The sequence below is a fragment of the Hemitrygon akajei genome, chromosome 5 (assembly GCF_048418815.1).
Source record: "Hemitrygon akajei chromosome 5, sHemAka1.3, whole genome shotgun sequence".
Lineage (NCBI taxonomy): Eukaryota > Metazoa > Chordata > Chondrichthyes > Myliobatiformes > Dasyatidae > Hemitrygon > Hemitrygon akajei.
The window spans coordinates 181,253,789-181,272,287 of NC_133128.1; the positions used below are offsets into that span (position 1 = coordinate 181,253,789).

Genomic DNA, 18,499 nt, shown 5'->3' on the forward strand with positions numbered 1-18,499 from the left:
TGACCTCTGGTTTGAGTCTCATTCAACCTCAGTGGAAAAAGGCTGCTTGCATTTACCCTATCAATAACTCTCATAATTTTGTATACCTCTATCAAATCTGTCATCAGTCTCCCATGTGCCAGGGAATAAAGTGCTAACTTATTTAATTTTTCCCTATAACTTAGTTCGTCCTGGCAACATCCTTAAAAATGTTATCTGTACTCTTTCAATCTTATTGATACCTTTCCTGCAGGTAGGTGATCAGAGTTTCATACAATACTCAAAATCTGGCCTCTCTGCCTTATAAAACTTCAACGTAATATCCCAGCTCCTGTGCTCCATGATTCATGAAGACTAATGTGCCAAAAGCTTTCTTTATACCCTCATCAAGGTCTATCATCATTCCTTAAGGAAGTATGGATCTCTATTCAAGATCCCTTTGTTCTACCACTCCCCTCAGTGTCCTACTATTCACGATGCAAGTCCTACTCAGGTTTGCCCTTCCCAAGTGAAAAACCTCACAACTGTCTGCATTAACTTCCATCTGCCATTTTTCAGCTCATTTTTCTAGCTGGTCCAGTTCCCACTGCAAGCTGGGAATCTTCCTCACTGTCCACTACACTCCCAAAATTAAGTGTCATCCACAAATTTGCTGATCCAGTTTGCAACATCATTTAAGTCATTAATATAGATAACAAATGACAATGGACCCAGCAGCGATCTCTACTGCACACTAGTCACAGTCATCCAGTCAGAGACAACTATCTACAACCACTGTCTGGCTTCTCCCGATAGTCACTGCTGAATCCAATTTACTATTTCATCCTGAATGCCACAGGAAAGCAGCATCCATCATTAGGGACCCCTACCATCCAGGCCATTTCATGCTCTCTTCTCACTATTACCATCAGGGAGAAGGTACATGAACCTCAGGACAGTTCAAGAACAGTTAATACCCCCCCCCCCCAAACATCGGGCTCTTAAACCAAAGGGGATAACTTCATTCAACTTTACCTGCCCCATCACTGAAATGTTCCCATACCTATGGGCTCACTATCAAGGACTCTTCATCATAATTATTAAAATACTCTATTGATCCCGAGTGGGAAATTATTTCATTACAACAGCAACACTTAGCAGCGTTCAGATTTAACTAACATAGTAAAGTACAGAACAATATACCAATGTGCAATAATAACAAATAATAAAACAGACTATTGTACAATGATGTGTGTTCTCCCGTCACACAGGGATGAACTGTTGTATATGCTTATTTCATTTGGCAGGAAAGATTTTCTGTAACGATCCTTATGACAGCAGAGCTGAAGAAACATACTCCGCTGTTTATTCAGTAGGTCATGGAGAGGATGTGCTAGATTGTCCATAATGGATAACAGTTTGCTTAGTGACCTCCTCTCCACCATTAACTCAATAAAAGTCCGGGCTGTAGCCAAGGACAGATCCAGCCTTTCTGATGAGTTCATTCAGCCTTTTTGCATCACCAACATTGATGCTGCTTCCCCAACATAAAGCAATAAAGACCACGCTCGCTACAACAGACTGATAAAAGATTTCCAACATCCTGCTGCACACATTGAAGGATCTCAGCTTCCTTAGAAAATAGAGTTTACTCATCCTTGTAAACAGTCCCAGTGTTGGTTTTCCAGTCGAGTATGTCGTCAAGGTGAACACCCAAATATTCGTACTCCTCCATCACCACAACTTCCTCTCCCAGAATGTATACAGGACTCGTCACAGTTCTTTTCCTCCTAAATCAATCACCATATCCTTGGCTTTGGCCACATTCAGGAGCAGGTTCATGATATTCATCTCATGTTCTTGGTATTTATTCTTTATTTAATTATTATTTCTTCCTTTTGGTATTTGCACAGTTTGGCATCTTTTATTCATTGGTTTTACACCCAGTTGTTGTGGTCTTTATTAACTATTACGGTTATAGGACCTATTCAGTATGCCTGTAAGAAAATTAATCTCAGGATTGTATTTGGTGACATATATGTACTTCAATAATAAATTTACTTTGAACTTTTAACACCAAGCAACTGACCCTTATCAAAGACCTTGCTAACGTCCATGTAGACAATGTCCACTGCCTTTCCCGGTTAACTTTCTCGAAAATCTCGAAGGTACGAAGTCTCGTACTCTCAATCGCTTCACGCCACAGAAACCAACCTGATAAGCCTAGAAGGCTCAGGTCAGACTTTAACTATTGGGAAGTCTATAATATAATTCCATTAATGTGGCCATCACTTTCTTATTACTCAATTCCACCCATACAGCCTCAGTAGACAAGGTCTCCACTCTGTTCTATCTGAGCATTGCTATGACATTTTCCCTGCCGAGTAATGCAACCCTCCCTATTTAATATCTCCCTTCCAACATATCTAAAACAATAGAACCCTGGAACATTGATCTGCCAGTCTTGCCCTTCCTGCAATCAAGTCTCACTAATGACTACAATATCATAATTCCACATGCTGATCCATGCTCTAAAGTTCATCCGTCTTACCCACAATAGTCCTTGCATTGAAATAAACACAACTCGGAATTTTACTTCCATCATACTCAATCTCCTAATTCCTGTCTTTGTATGGAAACAAGACACAGGAGCAGGATTAGGCCATTCAGCCCATCGAGTCTGCTCTGCCCTTCCATCATGGCTGATTCTTGATCTCACTCAATCCCACACACCTGCCTTCTCGCCGTATCCTTTGATGTCCTGACTGATCAGGAAATGATCAACTTCTGCCTTAAATACGCACACGAACTTGGCATCGACTGCATTCTACACATTCAGTACTCTCTGTCTAAAGAAATTCCTCCTTACCCCTGTTCTAAATGGTTACCCTTCAATTTTGAAGCTGTCCCCTCTAGTTCTGGATTCCCCCACCATAAGAAACTTCCTCTCCACATCCACCCTATCTAGTCCTTTCAATATTTGGTAGGTTTCTGTTGCCTCTCCTTTGTCGACTCTGCTTGTTAATTCCTCAAAGAACTCTAAAAGATTTGTCAGGCAAGATTTCCCTTGACAGAAACCATGCTGACTGACCTATTTTATCATTGGTCTCCAAATACCTCAAAACCTCATCTTGAATAATATTCCAACACTTTCCCAACCAGTGAAGTTAGGCTAACTGGCCTACAATTGCCTTTCTTCTGCCTTCATTCCTTCTTAAAGAATGGAGTGACATAACACTAACTTATTCCCACAATCACTCCACTATCTGCCCTGGCACTCTGGCTCCCATCCCCCTGAAACTCTAGTTTACATTCCCCACAGCAGCACTAGCAGACCTGCCCACAAGGATATTAGCCCTCCTCCAGTTCAGGTGCAAACTGTCCTACTGAACAAAGCAAATGATCCAAAGATCATTGAACCCATGAACACTGCCTCACTACTTTTTCAATTTACATTTTTCACTACTGATTTAACATACATACATAAACACACACATATATACATACACACACTGTAATTTACAGCTTTTTTTCTTTTATATATTGCATAAGTTAGCAAATTTCACTACATATGCCAGTGATATTAAACCTGATTCTGAAAACCAAATCCGTCTTCCTGCACCACCTCCTTAGCCACGTGTTAAGCTATATTATCTTCCTATTTCTAGCCTCAATAGTACATGATACAGGTAGCATCTAACACCCTGAACTCACTTTACAAGGCCTCGTCATCGGACCCAAGTCACGTGGACTATGACCTCTGGCTGCTCCCCCTCCCCCTTAATGCTATGGACTTGGTCCAAGATGTTCCTGAGTGACAAAGCACCCGGGAGTCTAATTCTCATCCACAGAATCAATGAATCCTCTGTCACAGTACTCACCTCTTCTTGCCCTTCCCTGCTGAGTCACAAGCAAGCTTTTGTATGAAAGACCTGATATTATATATTTGCATACTCAACTCATTCAGTTGTTTACTTAATTTGTAATGATTAGTCATACAACACAATGACAGGCCCTTCAATATACCATGACAGGCTCATACAACAAACACCAATTTTCACTAATCCTAATTTTTATTACATTCCCCCCCCATATACCAAGCCACTTATTAACTGTATTGACTGGCTGCATCAGGGCCTGGTATGAAAACACCAATTGCCTTTGAATGGAAAATCCTACAAAAGGTAGTGGATTTGACCCAGTACCTCATCAATAAAGCCTTCCCCATCATTGGGCACATCTACATGAAATCCTGTCGTAGGAAAGCAGCATCTATCAGAGATCCTCATCACCCTCATGTTTTTGTCTTGCTGCTGCCATCAGGGAAAAAGTACAGGAGCCTCAGGACTCGCACCACCAGATTCAAGAACAGTTACTACCCCACAACCATCAGGCTCTTGAATAAAAGGGAATAACTACACTCACTTGCCCATCCATTGAGATGTGCCTACAGCCAATGATCCCACTTAAGGATTCTTTATCTTGTTATTTCATGTCATCATTATTTATTGCTATTTATTTATATTTGCATTTGCACACTTTGTTGTCTTCCGCACTCTGGTTGATCTTTCATTGATTCTGTTATAGTTACTATTCTATAGATTTGCTGAGTATGCCTGAAGGAAAATTAATCTCAGCATTGTTTATGGTGACACATATATACTGATATAATAAAATTTACTTTGAACTCCACACCCAACCCCAGCCCCAATTTACCACTAGTTTACAAACAGGTACAATTTACCTACAAAGCTGCATGTCTTTGGGATGTGGAAGGAGACCAGAACACTTAGTGGAAACCCACACAGTAACAGTGAGAACATTCCAACACCAAAAAAAAAGCAATAGATGTCAAAACTGAATACTGGTTACTGGAAATGTGAGACAATGGCTCTAGAGGCTATACTGTGCCATATTCAATTCAACAAGCAAAAAGAATGCCTTTTATTTAAGGAAGTCTGTTCACCACACAAGATTCCACAACATACATTAAGACTTTCAGGTAAAGACAGAACTGTATTATGGGAAGAACGCAATGCCTAGAAAAAAGAATTAAGGTTCTAACTTACCAATAAAAATTGCCCATAGTGTACATTTGCTTAACATTGAACAGAAGAGTACAAATCCCTTGGCCCCCTATATTATGTCAAACTAATGAACCTAACAACACCTAATCCCTTCCATGTCCCACCATTCTCTGCATATATGTGTCTAAGAGACTTTTAAATGCCTCTATAGTATCTTCCTCCACCACTACCCTAGCAGTACATTGCAGGCACCTGTGTGAAAAAAAACTTCCCCTGCACATCTCCTTTGAACTCCCCTCTCACCTTAAAGCATGCCATCTAGTTTTAGAACCTGATCTTTGAAATTACTCCGCAATGTCTTGAAGAAAATAAAATTTAGAACATTAACTATTATTATTGCCACCTTTTATTTGTGATGTATTTTAAATCATAATCTCAAGACCTTATGCAATTAAATAACCAACATGGCCACTCAATCACTATGATTTTATTTCGCACAGTCATATTCAAACAGTTCAGCGAACCGGTCCCTTGCAGCAACCACAGATGACCAAAACAAAAGTACAGAGGATTCCGGTTAACTGGGACACACCAGCACCTGTACATTTTGGCCCAATTAGCTGAAGCTTCATGAAAGTAGCTAAAAAGGTATTTTAAAAAGACAAAATGAGCAACAAATTATGTATTTAAATGAAATACAGAACAAATCAGAGAAATTCATCTATGTCACATTCTTTTGACTGTAAATAAACAAAATTGGCTCAAACTTCTAATGTAGATAATGGACTGCCCTTATACAATGCTGTCAAGGATTGCATCCTCCAAATTTTCATTTTCATTGCAACATTCAAATTCTTTGTAATTATTAATTTGTTAAAAGTAGTGAAATTCTTTAACTTTCACTCCATTTCTGGTATCTCCAAGCCTGAATACTTGAAACTGCAGTGAGCAAATCAGTTCTAAGTTGTCTTACTGTTCATTTCTTGCCAACTATCAGTGACAAAAATCGCTGCTTTTGAAGACAAATACACACGATTGACACTATTTAAAAACTATTAGCTTGAAGGACAGTATAGCCATCTCACGGCCACACAAGTACACGCGGTTGACACTAGTTAGAACCTATTCGGCAACAGCTTCCTGCCCCAATTAATCAACAGCATCCCAAAGAAATGAAGGGAATACCAGCTACTTTCTCAATTAGTTTTTGTTCTTTAAGTGCTGTCCCAAATAAATGGCTGTCCTGATTAACTGATGGCCCAGTTAACTGGAATCCACTGCATTTTGTTCCTGCTATTGGATGGGAATTTGCAAAGGCCAATTGGGAGAGTCAATTAGCAAGTTTTCAAGAAGGCTGAGAAGTTAAATCAGAGCAAGACCTAACAGTGAATGGTAAGCTGGGGAGAGACAGAGACAGACACAAGGGTACATGTATATTGTTCTCTAAAAATGATGTCACAATTAGACAGGATGGTGAAGACAGTGCTTCACTGAGGCATTGAATACAAGATCTTGGTGAGACTGGTCTCTATGCTATAAGAAAGAATGCAATTCAGCTAGCGAGGGTGCAGAAAAGATTCACAAGGATGGAAGGAATGAGCTACAAAGTGATATCATACAAACTAGGACTGTTTTCTCTGGAATGGAGGAGGTTGAAGAGCAACCTTATCAAGGTTTATGATGGGCATAGATAGGTCAGATAGCCTGAATACTTTTCCCCAGATAAAACTAGAGGCACAGGGTTCTGGTCAGAGGAGAAAGATTTAAAGTGAACCCAAGGGCAAGTTTTTCCTCTTGAGCTGCAAGAGGAAGTGGTAGTGGTGGGTACCATTACAACATTTAACAGACATTTGGTCAGCTACATGGATGTCAAAGGTTTAGAGCAGGGTTTCTCAACCTTTTTTATGCTATGGACCCTTACCATTAACCGAGGGGTCCAAAGACCCCAGGTTGGGAATCCCTGGTCTAGAGGGATATGGGCCAACTGCAGTCAAATGGGTCTAGCTCAGGTTGGCATGTATGGGTTGGGCCAAAGAGTCTGCTTTGTGCAACATAACTTTGGCTGCACCAGCACACAAAACTGATGAAGTACCTTATATCATCAGGTTTAAAACCCAAATTTTGCTGCAATAGCAGATTTACAAGAAAGCGTCATAAACTATTACTTGCATTTATCTTCCAACAACACATTTGCACAATTACTGAAATACATTATAATAAATAATGTGTCTAACACATCGATAGTGCTTTAGGTTAACAAAGAGCGGATAGACAAATTTTTAAATGGCCCAAATTTTGTAGTTGGCAGCAAAGGAATATCTTGGAAAAATAAATTGTCCACAAATACTTATCAGGTTCCAGAACATTTACTGTCCAAGTCTAGTATAACCTTGAACTAATCCCATCATTTACAGCAACTAGCAAAGCTAAAACTACAAGCAGACTAAGCAGCCAATCAGACTGAGGAATTCTCAGACAGAAATCCAGAAAAGCCATCATTATAATTTGTAACTGATTAAAGATTATAGAAGTGATTTCACAAAAAGCAAGATTATTTAGGCTAAACACTGAATAAAGATGACACTGCACACTTACAAAATTAATACCTTATGGGTCAGAACTATTATTCCACATCTATATTCAACATAGAGTACTGTATAAAAGTCTTAGGTACTTGTAAAAAAAATTGTAAAGTGAAGATGGTTTTAAAAATAATGAAATGTTTCTAAATATCAAAAATACTATAAAATTCAGTAAACAGTAAAAAACTAAATTAAATCAATATTTGTTATGACCTTTAAAACTGCATAAATTCTCTTGGTATACTGCTATGCAGTTTTATAAAATAAAATCAGCTGGTAGGTTGTTCCAAGCATCTTGAAGAACCTGCCACAGTTCTTCTGCAGACTTTGGCCGTCTCACTTGCTTCTGTCTCTCCAGGTAATCCCAGACAGCCTTGATGACGTTGCATCTGGGCTCTGTGGAGGTCATACCATCTATTGCAAAACACTTTGTTTTTCTTTTCATTGAAGATAGTTCTTTATGCCCTTGGCCATGTGTTTGGGGTCATTGTCATCCTGCAGGATTAAGTTTGGACCAATCAATACCTCCCTGATGGATGAGAATCTGTTTGCACTTCTCAACATTGAGGAATCCATTAATTCTGACCAGATCACCAACTCCATTTGCAAAAATGCAGCCCGAGCTTACAGGAAAACTGCTTCGAGCTTATTTGTTGGCTATAGACACTCATCTATGTAGAGACCACCAGCTCTTCTATGGACAAACTACCTTCTGCTTCAGTCTCCTTCAAGTCAGTAGCTGTCTTTCAGGAAGAGTTACTGCCGAAACAAAGCCAAGAGACTTACATATGCACAGAAATGAGGTTGGCGATTTGGTCAAAATTAATGGAATCCTCAATGCTGAGATGTACAAGCAGATTATCATCCATCATGAAACGCCACCAGACAGGCATCTGACTGGTCCCAACTTCATTCCGCAGCAGAACAATGACCCAAAACACATGGCCAAGGTCATAAAGAACAACCTTCAGCAAAAAGGAGAACAAAGGGTTCTGTAACAGATGCATGGCCTCCAGAGAGTCCTGATCTCAATATCATCAAGGCTGTCAGTGATTACCTGAGTGACAGAGGCAAGTAAGACAGCCGAACTATGTAGAAGTATGGTAAATTCTCCAAGATGCTTAGAATAACCTGCCATCCAATTTTCTTATGAGACTGCACAACAATGTAACCCAAATGTTGCAATTTTAAAAGGCAAAGGCAAGTCAACTTTAAAGTTCATAAAAAGTTCATGAAATAAAATTATTTCATTATTTTTGAAAGCACCTTCGCTTTACAGATGTTTTACATGCACCTAAGATTTTTGCACAGTACTGTAGATTTGAGAATCATAGTTCAACCTTACACAGTGCTATAGCATCTTAAATGGGTTTAACACAGTAAACAATGCATAGAAAACAATCTGGCTTCATGTCAAATTGCATTGGTTCTGTGTACAACAATACATCTCTAGGGAGTGGGATATAAACAAAAATAATTTCTATACTTTAGCATTTAACTGTCAGGGGTTGCCATCTTTTCTGCATGTAAAAAGATGCTACAACTGACAACTACAAAATCAGGAGTAATAATCTGCACAGATTTAAAGGAGCTAAAACAATTATTCATGGTTATTCATTAATATTTAAAAATTTGATCACAAATAGTTGCTTTAAATTTTAAACAAAATAATATAGAATTGATAATCATTGTTTAAAATCAGCATTGCAGAAAATGCATTCCGCTAAAATAGAGGCCTTTCTTTCATTTTGTTACAAACCCTGGACTCTGGCAAACTTTTTAAAGATAAAAGATTAGCTTTATTTGTCATATGTACAATAATGTGCACATATTTATAGCTAGGGTGCCTAAAACTTTTGCACAATACTGTGGTAATTTTACAGTGTGTATTGCAAGGACAGCTGTCGCAAAATAATAACGATTTTCATGATATGTGAGCGATGCAGAAGTGTGGCAAACCCAATTCTGATACAGGTCTCTATTGTGGACCGAGAATTGAAAAGGGATGGGGAGAGGGGAATCATGATTGGGAAATGGAGAAGGAAGAGGGGAGGGAACAGGAAGCGCTAGAGAGACATTCTGAAATGATCAATAAACAAATTGCTTGTAATCAAATGACCTTTCCTCGAGTCTCAGGGCTGGATGTGTCTGTATCCTGGCCACCCCCCCTGAGCCGGCACTCCTTTTCAGCTACCTGTCCCACATCCCTCCGGTAGTGCTCCACCCTCACCATTTCCAACAACCTTTGCTCCTGCCAGATTTACAAACTCACTTTTTGCTCCACATCAACAACTACAGTACTGTACCAGAAGTCTTAGGCACCCTAGTCTTACACACCCTAGCTGTACAAGACTTTTTCCAGTACTGTATAGTGAAATGCATTTTTTACATCAATAACCAACACAGTCAGAGTTTGTACTGGGGGCATCCCACAAGTGTCTCCATGCTTCCAGTGCCAACATATCATGCCTACAACTTACTAACCCAACCTCATACGTCTTCAGAATGTGAGAAGAAATTGGAGCACGAGGCAATCAAGGGGAGAATGTAGAAATTGCTTACAGACAGTGGAAGGACTTGACCCTTTATCACTGGCACTATAAACCATCACACTAACCTCACGCTACAGTGCTGCCCCCTTTACTTTCGATAATAAGACATGGTTATTAATACTTTTACTTAAGCAAAGTGGCAACATTAAAGGAAGACTAGCTTGACAAAGGAGCACAACAACTATTAGTTCCTCTTGCAAGAAACCTCCATGTAACATAGTGGCTATTTGAGCTGAGCACATCATGGAAACCAGCCTCCCCATTATGGACTCTTCTCACTGCCTCGGTAAAGCAGTTGGTAAAGATCCCACCCTCCCCGGAGATTCACACTTCTCCCCTCTCCCATCAGACATGGAGTGTAAAAGCCTGTCTAGGATACCATCAGTTATAAGACAATTGAATTCCTGAGTACGACAAGATGGATTCTTGACTTCACAATCTACCTTATGATCTTGCAACTTACTGACTACATACACTGCACCTTCCTTCTAACACTTTAGCCTGCACTCTTATTGTTTTCCCTTGAACTACCTCAATGTACTGTTGCAATAAATTGGTTTGTATGAACAGTATGAAACATGAGCTTCTATCACAGTTCCTCATTACATTTGACAATAATAAACTAATTTGCCAATTTAAAATCGGATGGGCCAGTGCTGAATTCACAGTAATGGGGAACCCAAAAAAATTACCCTCGACAGATACTACAGCCTTTGGTAAACAGTAACAGACTTGATTCTGTCCTAAAATGGTGGATAACAGTGATTCTATTTACAACTATTACCCTCCAAAATTAGGGCAATAACACATCTTTGAGCCAAGGAACATACCGGTACTTTGAAACAGGGTGATTCACAGTTTCATTAAAACAAGGAATCTGATGAACAATTGCTTTCTATCAAAAAATAAAAATTTGAATTCTTTAAAAGCTGGATAAAGCATGTTTCATGCGACTTGAAAAACATTTCACATAGCCTCAAGAGAAATCATCAATTCACATTATAGCTAAATGACAAGCTACACATCTAAATGATTTAAATATATAGCATATACACCAAAAGTAACAGGCAAAATAACAAGACAAAAAAAGAAAAATGAATTGAAGGAATTCAATTTTCCTTTACATTCCAAACCTGTCTTTCAATTATCAGCAAATCAAAGAAAGCCTGCTCACTCATCAACATTACTGACCATTATTTGTTTTACTTAAATGACTATAAATCAAAGAAACAATGTTAAGAAAAATACAGTTCTCAAATTAAATTAAATTAGATATAATGCTAAAACTGGTTACAAAATATTAGACATCCCTGCAAGAACTTACTTCACATTCTAGTCTAAAACCAGAGACTCGAAGTGGAAATTTATTGTTAATTTATTAGGAAATTGGGATTTATCACCTTTAGATATCAATTTCAGGAATTTTAACATGTGTCACTTCAACAATCCATGTTAGAAAACAAACGGAAAATGAGAATTCTACCTTCTGTGGAAGAACAGTTTTCAATATTTTGGATAATTGGGACCCTTAATTAAAAAAAAACTAAAACCACATAATTTGCATTGTTTAAATATCTGGATTGTGAACAGAGGCACCAGTTAGGCAAGCCCAAACACAAGTAGAATGATAATTATTTTTTTTAAACATGAAATTGGTCCTTGGAGATTTAATCAAGAGAAACACTGCCAAACATTTGGATAATAAGATTTACAAAATTCACCATGTGGAAACAAATGTGAGAGAAATATGTTTTCAAATAATTAAGCAACAGCAAAATTATTTTGTAGAGGAGATGACTGAATAAGCTTCTGATGGTTTAAGCAGATACTGCAAATCCACAGTAAAAGGTTGAACAAAAATATGGTAAAATGAGCTATTCAAGTTACCGAAAATCCTAAAAATGAATCCTCCGTAGCTGGGCTTTTTGGTGAGGGATCCAGTTTCTTACAACCTGAGAATGGAGTTGTACTTAAGCTAAAGCTTTCACCAATGCTCTGTTTGGCCAAAGAATTATAATTCCCTAATGCTGTAAGTTATATTTCTGCATTTCATTCCTTATGTTTGTCTTCCTTTAATTATTTTTGATTCCACATACATTAACTTTGCCAAGAAATGTTACCTCCTTATTTATTAGTTTCTGGAATAGCCCTTACACAACACACACACATACACTAAAACACAAAACAAAACTGAACAATCTAGACATCACATCAGATAATGCATTTTATCTTAACATGCAAAGTAAAACCTATTGTGATTCTACCTCTAGAATTTGTTGAGCTCTCAGTTCCTTTTCCATTCTAATTTGCTGAATTCTTCTGATTTTTTCCTGTCAAGAAATGTACAGAAGGAATATTAATAAAATTAGTTCATAAAAAAAGATGCAATCATTACGGCCAGTATTATACTGTAAATATAATGGAACACACACTTATAGGAACATTTCTTTACCTGTGAATCTGAGTAGCACTTCCAGAGGCCATAGTTTTGAAGATCAGAACAATGTTAATTGCCTTCACTGGAAATGGCACTCAGGTAACAAAAGTACAAATCGTACTGAAACTGGCTTTGAGCAACTAACTTCTAGATCTGCACAATCAATTTGAACTAATGCTCGTTTAACAAGAAGATGAAATCTATATTTCTGCAATGGCTACTTTTCTGATAATCTGATCAAAATTAATTACCTAATAATACACTTATAACATAATTACACAATACAGTGGGTGTTAAAAAATTTAGTAATAGGTTTTCAGTGAATATTTTATCTTTCAATGCCCCAGAATTTTAGTCCATTCTTGAAAAATATATTTATTATTAATGTATTTTTCTACAAAACTACTGCCCAAGTCCAGAGGTGCACTGCAAAAAGACAAAGCTGAGTAATATTTTCCAGTAATTATATTTGAACTGGAATATGCAACTGCTACAACAGCAATACATCCCAGCCATGCAGTAATCCTGTCATATTAATCACTTTAATTACTTTGTGTTTGCTCATTACTTTTTTGTAGTCACCTACTTTTATGCTCATCAAAAAAACCCCACAATGGAACAGGTCAGGTTCAGCTGCAGCCTGACTCAGAAATATATTTTATATAATCCTGTAACAATCCTATCAAATGAATAGTTTTCTATCCTTCACAGATATGAAATTCACATTTTGAACATGAGGCACTTTTATATATTCCAAAGTGCATCAATAATTGGTGACAAACAATGGGGATGTCCATAACATGAAGTTGGATCTTTTGGAAAGTTGGTTACAGCTGGCCGAGAAGATGAAAGGACTACTGAGCTTAGAATCTTGGCAGTTGAAGCTTCAAATGGTGGTGAAAGAGGGAGTAACATGAGGGACAAGCAAACACTTGCTTGAGGAAAGCTTCTTTATCAAGTCATTGTAGACTGAAGGAGATGACGAAGGTGCACTGCAGAAAACTGCTGGAGAGATTTGCAAATAAAATTGTCACTTTGAAATTGCTTAAATAGAGGCCAATATAGGTCTGCAGGAAACAGTGAAGAGTGTTAAAGCAACCCAAAAACAGAATGTGGACAAATAAGTTAATAGATAGATAGATGGGAACCAAAAGACAACTTACTTCTATAATTACACATATGACACTAATATAATCAGCTGTACACATAACAGTAGATGTACAAGATGCATAAAAATCCTTTTCAGACCTGGGATTAACAACCATCGGCAAAAGTGTAGAATAAAATTATACTTCACAATATTATGCAATACATTGTCTACAATACATTGATTAATACTGCACAGAGCAAATATGCATAGACCAAAAATGTAAACAAGACCAAAAATACTAAGAAAACACACAAGGGTTGCGAAACTGGCAATCCTCAAAACAGCAAATGACACACATAGGAGAGTACCTGCTGTCTCATCATCTTTAGCTGCTCCTTTTGTTTTCGTTTTTCTTCAGCCGCCATTATTGCTGGAAAGAATATTTGTTCAGTAAATTCAGCTGGTCTAAACAATCCAAAATTTAAATCTTTTTCTGGAATATCTAAAATTCAATTCATTCCCATCGGCACTTACCTTGTTGTTTTCTAGCTTCCTTAGCTCTTTGTGCCAATGCCTGCTTTTCAAGTTTCTGCATCATCTTTAATTCTGCTGCTTTCCTGGCATAGGCTGCACACACATTTAATTTAAAAAATTCAATTCATTAAGTAACTTGTATTACATAATAAGATGCAGAACTAGTAACTTGTACAGGTTTACCTTGGGCTTCCAGTTTCCGCAACAATTTTGCATCACAATTCTTTTGTAAGTCTGGCCTTGCGATATTTGGAGGCCTGCCTTTCCTACGCTTCATTTTTGACTCATCTCGAGCACGCTTTTCTGGATTTGGTGGGCGACCTCTCCGTCCTTCCATTGCCTTTATTTTTGGAATTATTTCCTCATTTTTTAAATGGCACCACTGCATACCCTGAAATAAATGCAAACTTTTCTTAAACATTAGTCTGAGCTACACCTTCTTTCAATGTTAAATTCAAGCTCATCATGTTCATGGATGAATTTAAGCAGTATTTCATAATTTTTTTCAAAATAATCTCTCATAAATTGACTCATGCTAAGAATTAAACCAACAGGGGAACAGTAACTTATCTTCCCACTAGGCAAATTACAACTCAGCATTTTTAAACACAGAACGTTAACAATTTCATGTTATAAGCATTTTCTATATATACATTTCATATTGTTTGTCCCACAATATTTTCACTTCATTATTTCAGATAATCTATGCCTGAGAGATTTACTGTTTCTCTTTTCATTTACTGTAAGTCACTCTGGTTATTTCCAACTTGCTTGATTTTATTTCATTCCCAGTCCCAAACCTATCTATCAGTCCTCAGCATTCTCCACAGAAAGGGTGAGGCCAGACACAAACTAGAAGAACATCACTTCATATACTGCCTGGGTAGTCCACAATCCAATGCCATAAAGACTATATTTTCCAATTTCAGGATGTCCTTACCCCACCCACCACCACCAGACCTCCAAATCTTTGACCCACTTTGGTCTTCCCACTTGTTTTCCCCATATGCCCCCAGCTCACTTCACAGTTTTATCCCCTCCCCCACCTGGTTACATTCACCTGTCAACCAATTTTTTCCATAAGGTCCCCTATCCTCTTCTGTACCTGGATTCAGATGCTCACCAGCCCTTTCTTACCTGGTTCATATTATAACCGTCCCTAGCTATTAGGGTCCAGTATTTGTTCATGTCTCCAACTATAACCCTCCAAGCTTGCTTTACCTTCTCTCTCCCCTCCCCCTAAGCTGTTGGCCTTTTTGCTTCCTTCCTTGACAGTCTCTGTCTACCACAGCAGGCCTGTCTCCCAGCCTCTCTTCTCCCACCTGGCTCCATCTGCCCATCACCCCTTGCTTCTCCTTGATCCACTTACCAGCACCCACCACACCCTCTCTCCCCTTATTCTGACTACCCCTTTCTTCTCTGCTCTCAGTCGTGGTGCAAGACTCACCGAGTTCCTCCACCAGCTTGCTTTTTGCTTCAGACTTCAGCATATGCCACCTTTCCATTTTTGCCCCCTTTCCCATACTCCCCACCACACATTTTTGTCACCCTCCCTCTCCTAATTCCACAAAACTACAACCCACACATTTCACCCACCAATTTAATCCCTGATCACCCCCATTCCCTTCCTGCTTCTGGTTGTAAAGGCTCTATTATCAGATTGACATAATGGCAATCTTTGTGTTCTTGTGTATTACCCTCCTGGATGTCTGCATTTTCACCATTCCCTCCTGTGCCACCTGGTTCCACCTGTTTTTTTTCTTTTAATCTTCCTAGATCTATCACCCATCTGCCAGTTTTCCAAGTCCAAACCAACTTTAACCCCACCTCCCCACAACTTGGCTCAAACTGCCCAACACCCCTCCTCAATCCACTTCACTTTAAGTCCTCATGAAGGGTTCCAACCCAAACCATCATCAGTTTCTTCACCCCTACACAGATGCTGCTTATGTGCTGAGTGCCTCCATCAGGCTGTTTGTTGCTCTGAGATCCAGCACTTACACTCTTTTGTCCCTCGTTCCATAAAGGTAGGTTCATGTTAGGAGTATTTATTAAACTAATCACCTTCTTTTACCTTATTCTGATAAGAAATTTGCTTTTAGTTTAGCTTGAATACCATCAATGGAAATTAAACTAAACACAACTCTCTTCTCTCATGCATTCATGGAAGCCTGAGCAATTTTTTCCATCTTTAGTTCACAGCTAAAATCTACATCTGAGTATCTTACTCTGCGTGGTAAAATATACATGCACCTGAGGTTTGATCGCAGATCCTCCTCATACCCTCAGTCCATCACTATGAAACACAGACTCTTGGTTTCAACTGATGAGAATATCCAATATTTGCAACATTACCTGAGGCCCATCTCTGGCTTCATAGAAGTCACCAATATTCATTTTTGAACTGAAGCTGAAGTTGTCCCTTGTAATGTCTGTTATTCCATTCCTTGCAAGATACTGCAGAAAAAGTGACAAAAATAAATAATTATTTTATATAAATGTTTACAGGATGATGCAAATGTAATTTAAGTTGATGCAAGTAAATCAGCCAGTGAATTCCCTGCATTAATGATTCAATTTCTAAGCGGTTTATTTAAAAAATGTTAGACATTTGCATTATAAGAATTAAAACCAGGACATTCAAGGAAGAAACTAAAATTATCCTCATTGTAGAACAGTATTTTCTGGGAAATTATAATGAATACATTATAAATATTATGCTGCTTTATAAGTGAGAGGGTATGACTTCCACAGCTGATTGTGGGCAATAGATTCCACAGATTCACTACCCTATGGGCTAAAGAAATACCTCATCTCTGTTCAAAATGGACAGGCCTCTATTCTGAGGCTGTGTCCTCTGGTCCTAGACTCTTCCACTAGAAGATATATCCTCTCTTCATCCAAATTCACTATTTGATAAGTTTCAATGAGATCCCTCACCCCACCCCATTCTTCTAAACTTCAGCAAGGCCCAGAGCCAGAGTTAACTTTTTCATTCTTGTGAACTCCTCTGGACCCTCTCCAATGCCAACACGTCTTTTCTTAGATAGGGGCCTGAAACTGCTCATAATACTCTTCTGCAGTCTGACTAATGGCTTAAAAAGCCTCAACATTACAACCTTGCTTTTATATTCTCGTCCTCTTAAAATGAATATTAACATTGTATTTGCCTTCCTCACCACTGACAACCTGAAATCAAGGAATCCTGCACAAGGACTCCAACACCTTTTCAACTGGCCCTATCCCCTTTCCCTCTCCAAACAGTCACGCAGTTACCTGTGCACTGCACATTGGGTGTAATACCTCCCTTCATATCTTGTTGATCAACCCCTCTGCTTCCTGACACAGTCTGAAAGAAGCTGCAGCTGGACACACTTGCTGGAGTAGTTGTCAGGGACACTGGAGCTCTCCCTGCTTTCCACATCACACAAAAGGAGCATTTCACTATCCTTCCTGACATCTTCACTGCTCTAACTATGTAATAAGAAGGAAGAAAAAAAAAACAAAAATATCTACCAACAGCCTTTGCCTCTCCTTGCCAAAGCCAGAGCTGCCCACGCTAACACTTGGTCACTCACAAAATGGATCGCTCCATTTAAACCTAACTTCTTTTTATTGGCTCTTTTCAAGTGCCTAATTATGCACAATCCAACTTCTTCTTGGGAACTGTGGCATGCAGAATATCCCAACTTGCTTCTTTTTAACTCTCTCTCCCACTGTGCAATGCAACATCTCCTCAGGAACTGTAGCATGCAAAATTCAATAATTTCTTTAAATTGTGCCTAAGTAATGTTATTTATAGACTAAGTGAAGTAATTTGAGGTTTAACAAGATCTGGGATTTTAATAAGAATAAAATTTATTTCTGATATATTATAAATAAAGTATTAGAAATACTCTAGAGTGGGTTACACGGTTAGCACAACATTGTGGGCCAAAGGGCCTGTAATGTGCTGTAAATTTCTATGTTCCAAATACATGCAAAGGAAGAAACACAGAAAAACTTGTATATTCCTGGTCATACATTCAGTAGTGTATTGCCATGCCACTCATGTGGATATTCTGAATACCTGAATGCAGTAATTACCTTTATCACTTCAGGATACTGACGAAGTTTCTTCCCACAAGGAGCATAATAAATCACCTCTCCCTGAAGACGGCCACCAACAGTCTTAATTCGTGTTTCTCTCTGCCACCTAAACAACAAAAAAAAAAATCCATTCCAATTGTGCAAGTGACAATTGCTTTTCTCAACTGGAAAAAGTTTTAGTATTTTGTTATAAGACCATCTGGCCCATCGAGTTTGCTGCGCCATTCAAT

At 38.5% G+C, this 18,499-nt stretch overlaps 1 protein-coding gene across 14 annotated transcripts in view; it reads right to left on the reverse strand.

Annotated features, from left to right (window-relative positions):
- Nucleotides 1–18,499, reverse strand: part of baz2ba (bromodomain adjacent to zinc finger domain, 2Ba) — a 253,351-nt gene that overhangs the window by 83,616 nt on the left and 151,236 nt on the right. For all 14 annotated transcript variants that reach the window (XR_012099099.1, XR_012099098.1, XM_073047374.1 and 11 more), the window contains 6 exons: nt 18,267–18,375; nt 16,536–16,637; nt 14,364–14,571; nt 14,181–14,273; nt 14,015–14,076; nt 12,384–12,449 (listed from right to left, as the gene is read on the reverse strand). Coding sequence is in view for 12 of the 14 variants with exons in the window: in XM_073047374.1 (XP_072903475.1) it covers nt 12,384–12,449; nt 14,015–14,076; nt 14,181–14,273; nt 14,364–14,571; nt 16,536–16,637; nt 18,267–18,375 (640 nt within the window). In the remaining 2 variants the exon portion in view is untranslated. The remainder of the gene's footprint in view (nt 1–12,383; nt 12,450–14,014; nt 14,077–14,180; nt 14,274–14,363; nt 14,572–16,535; nt 16,638–18,266; nt 18,376–18,499) is intronic.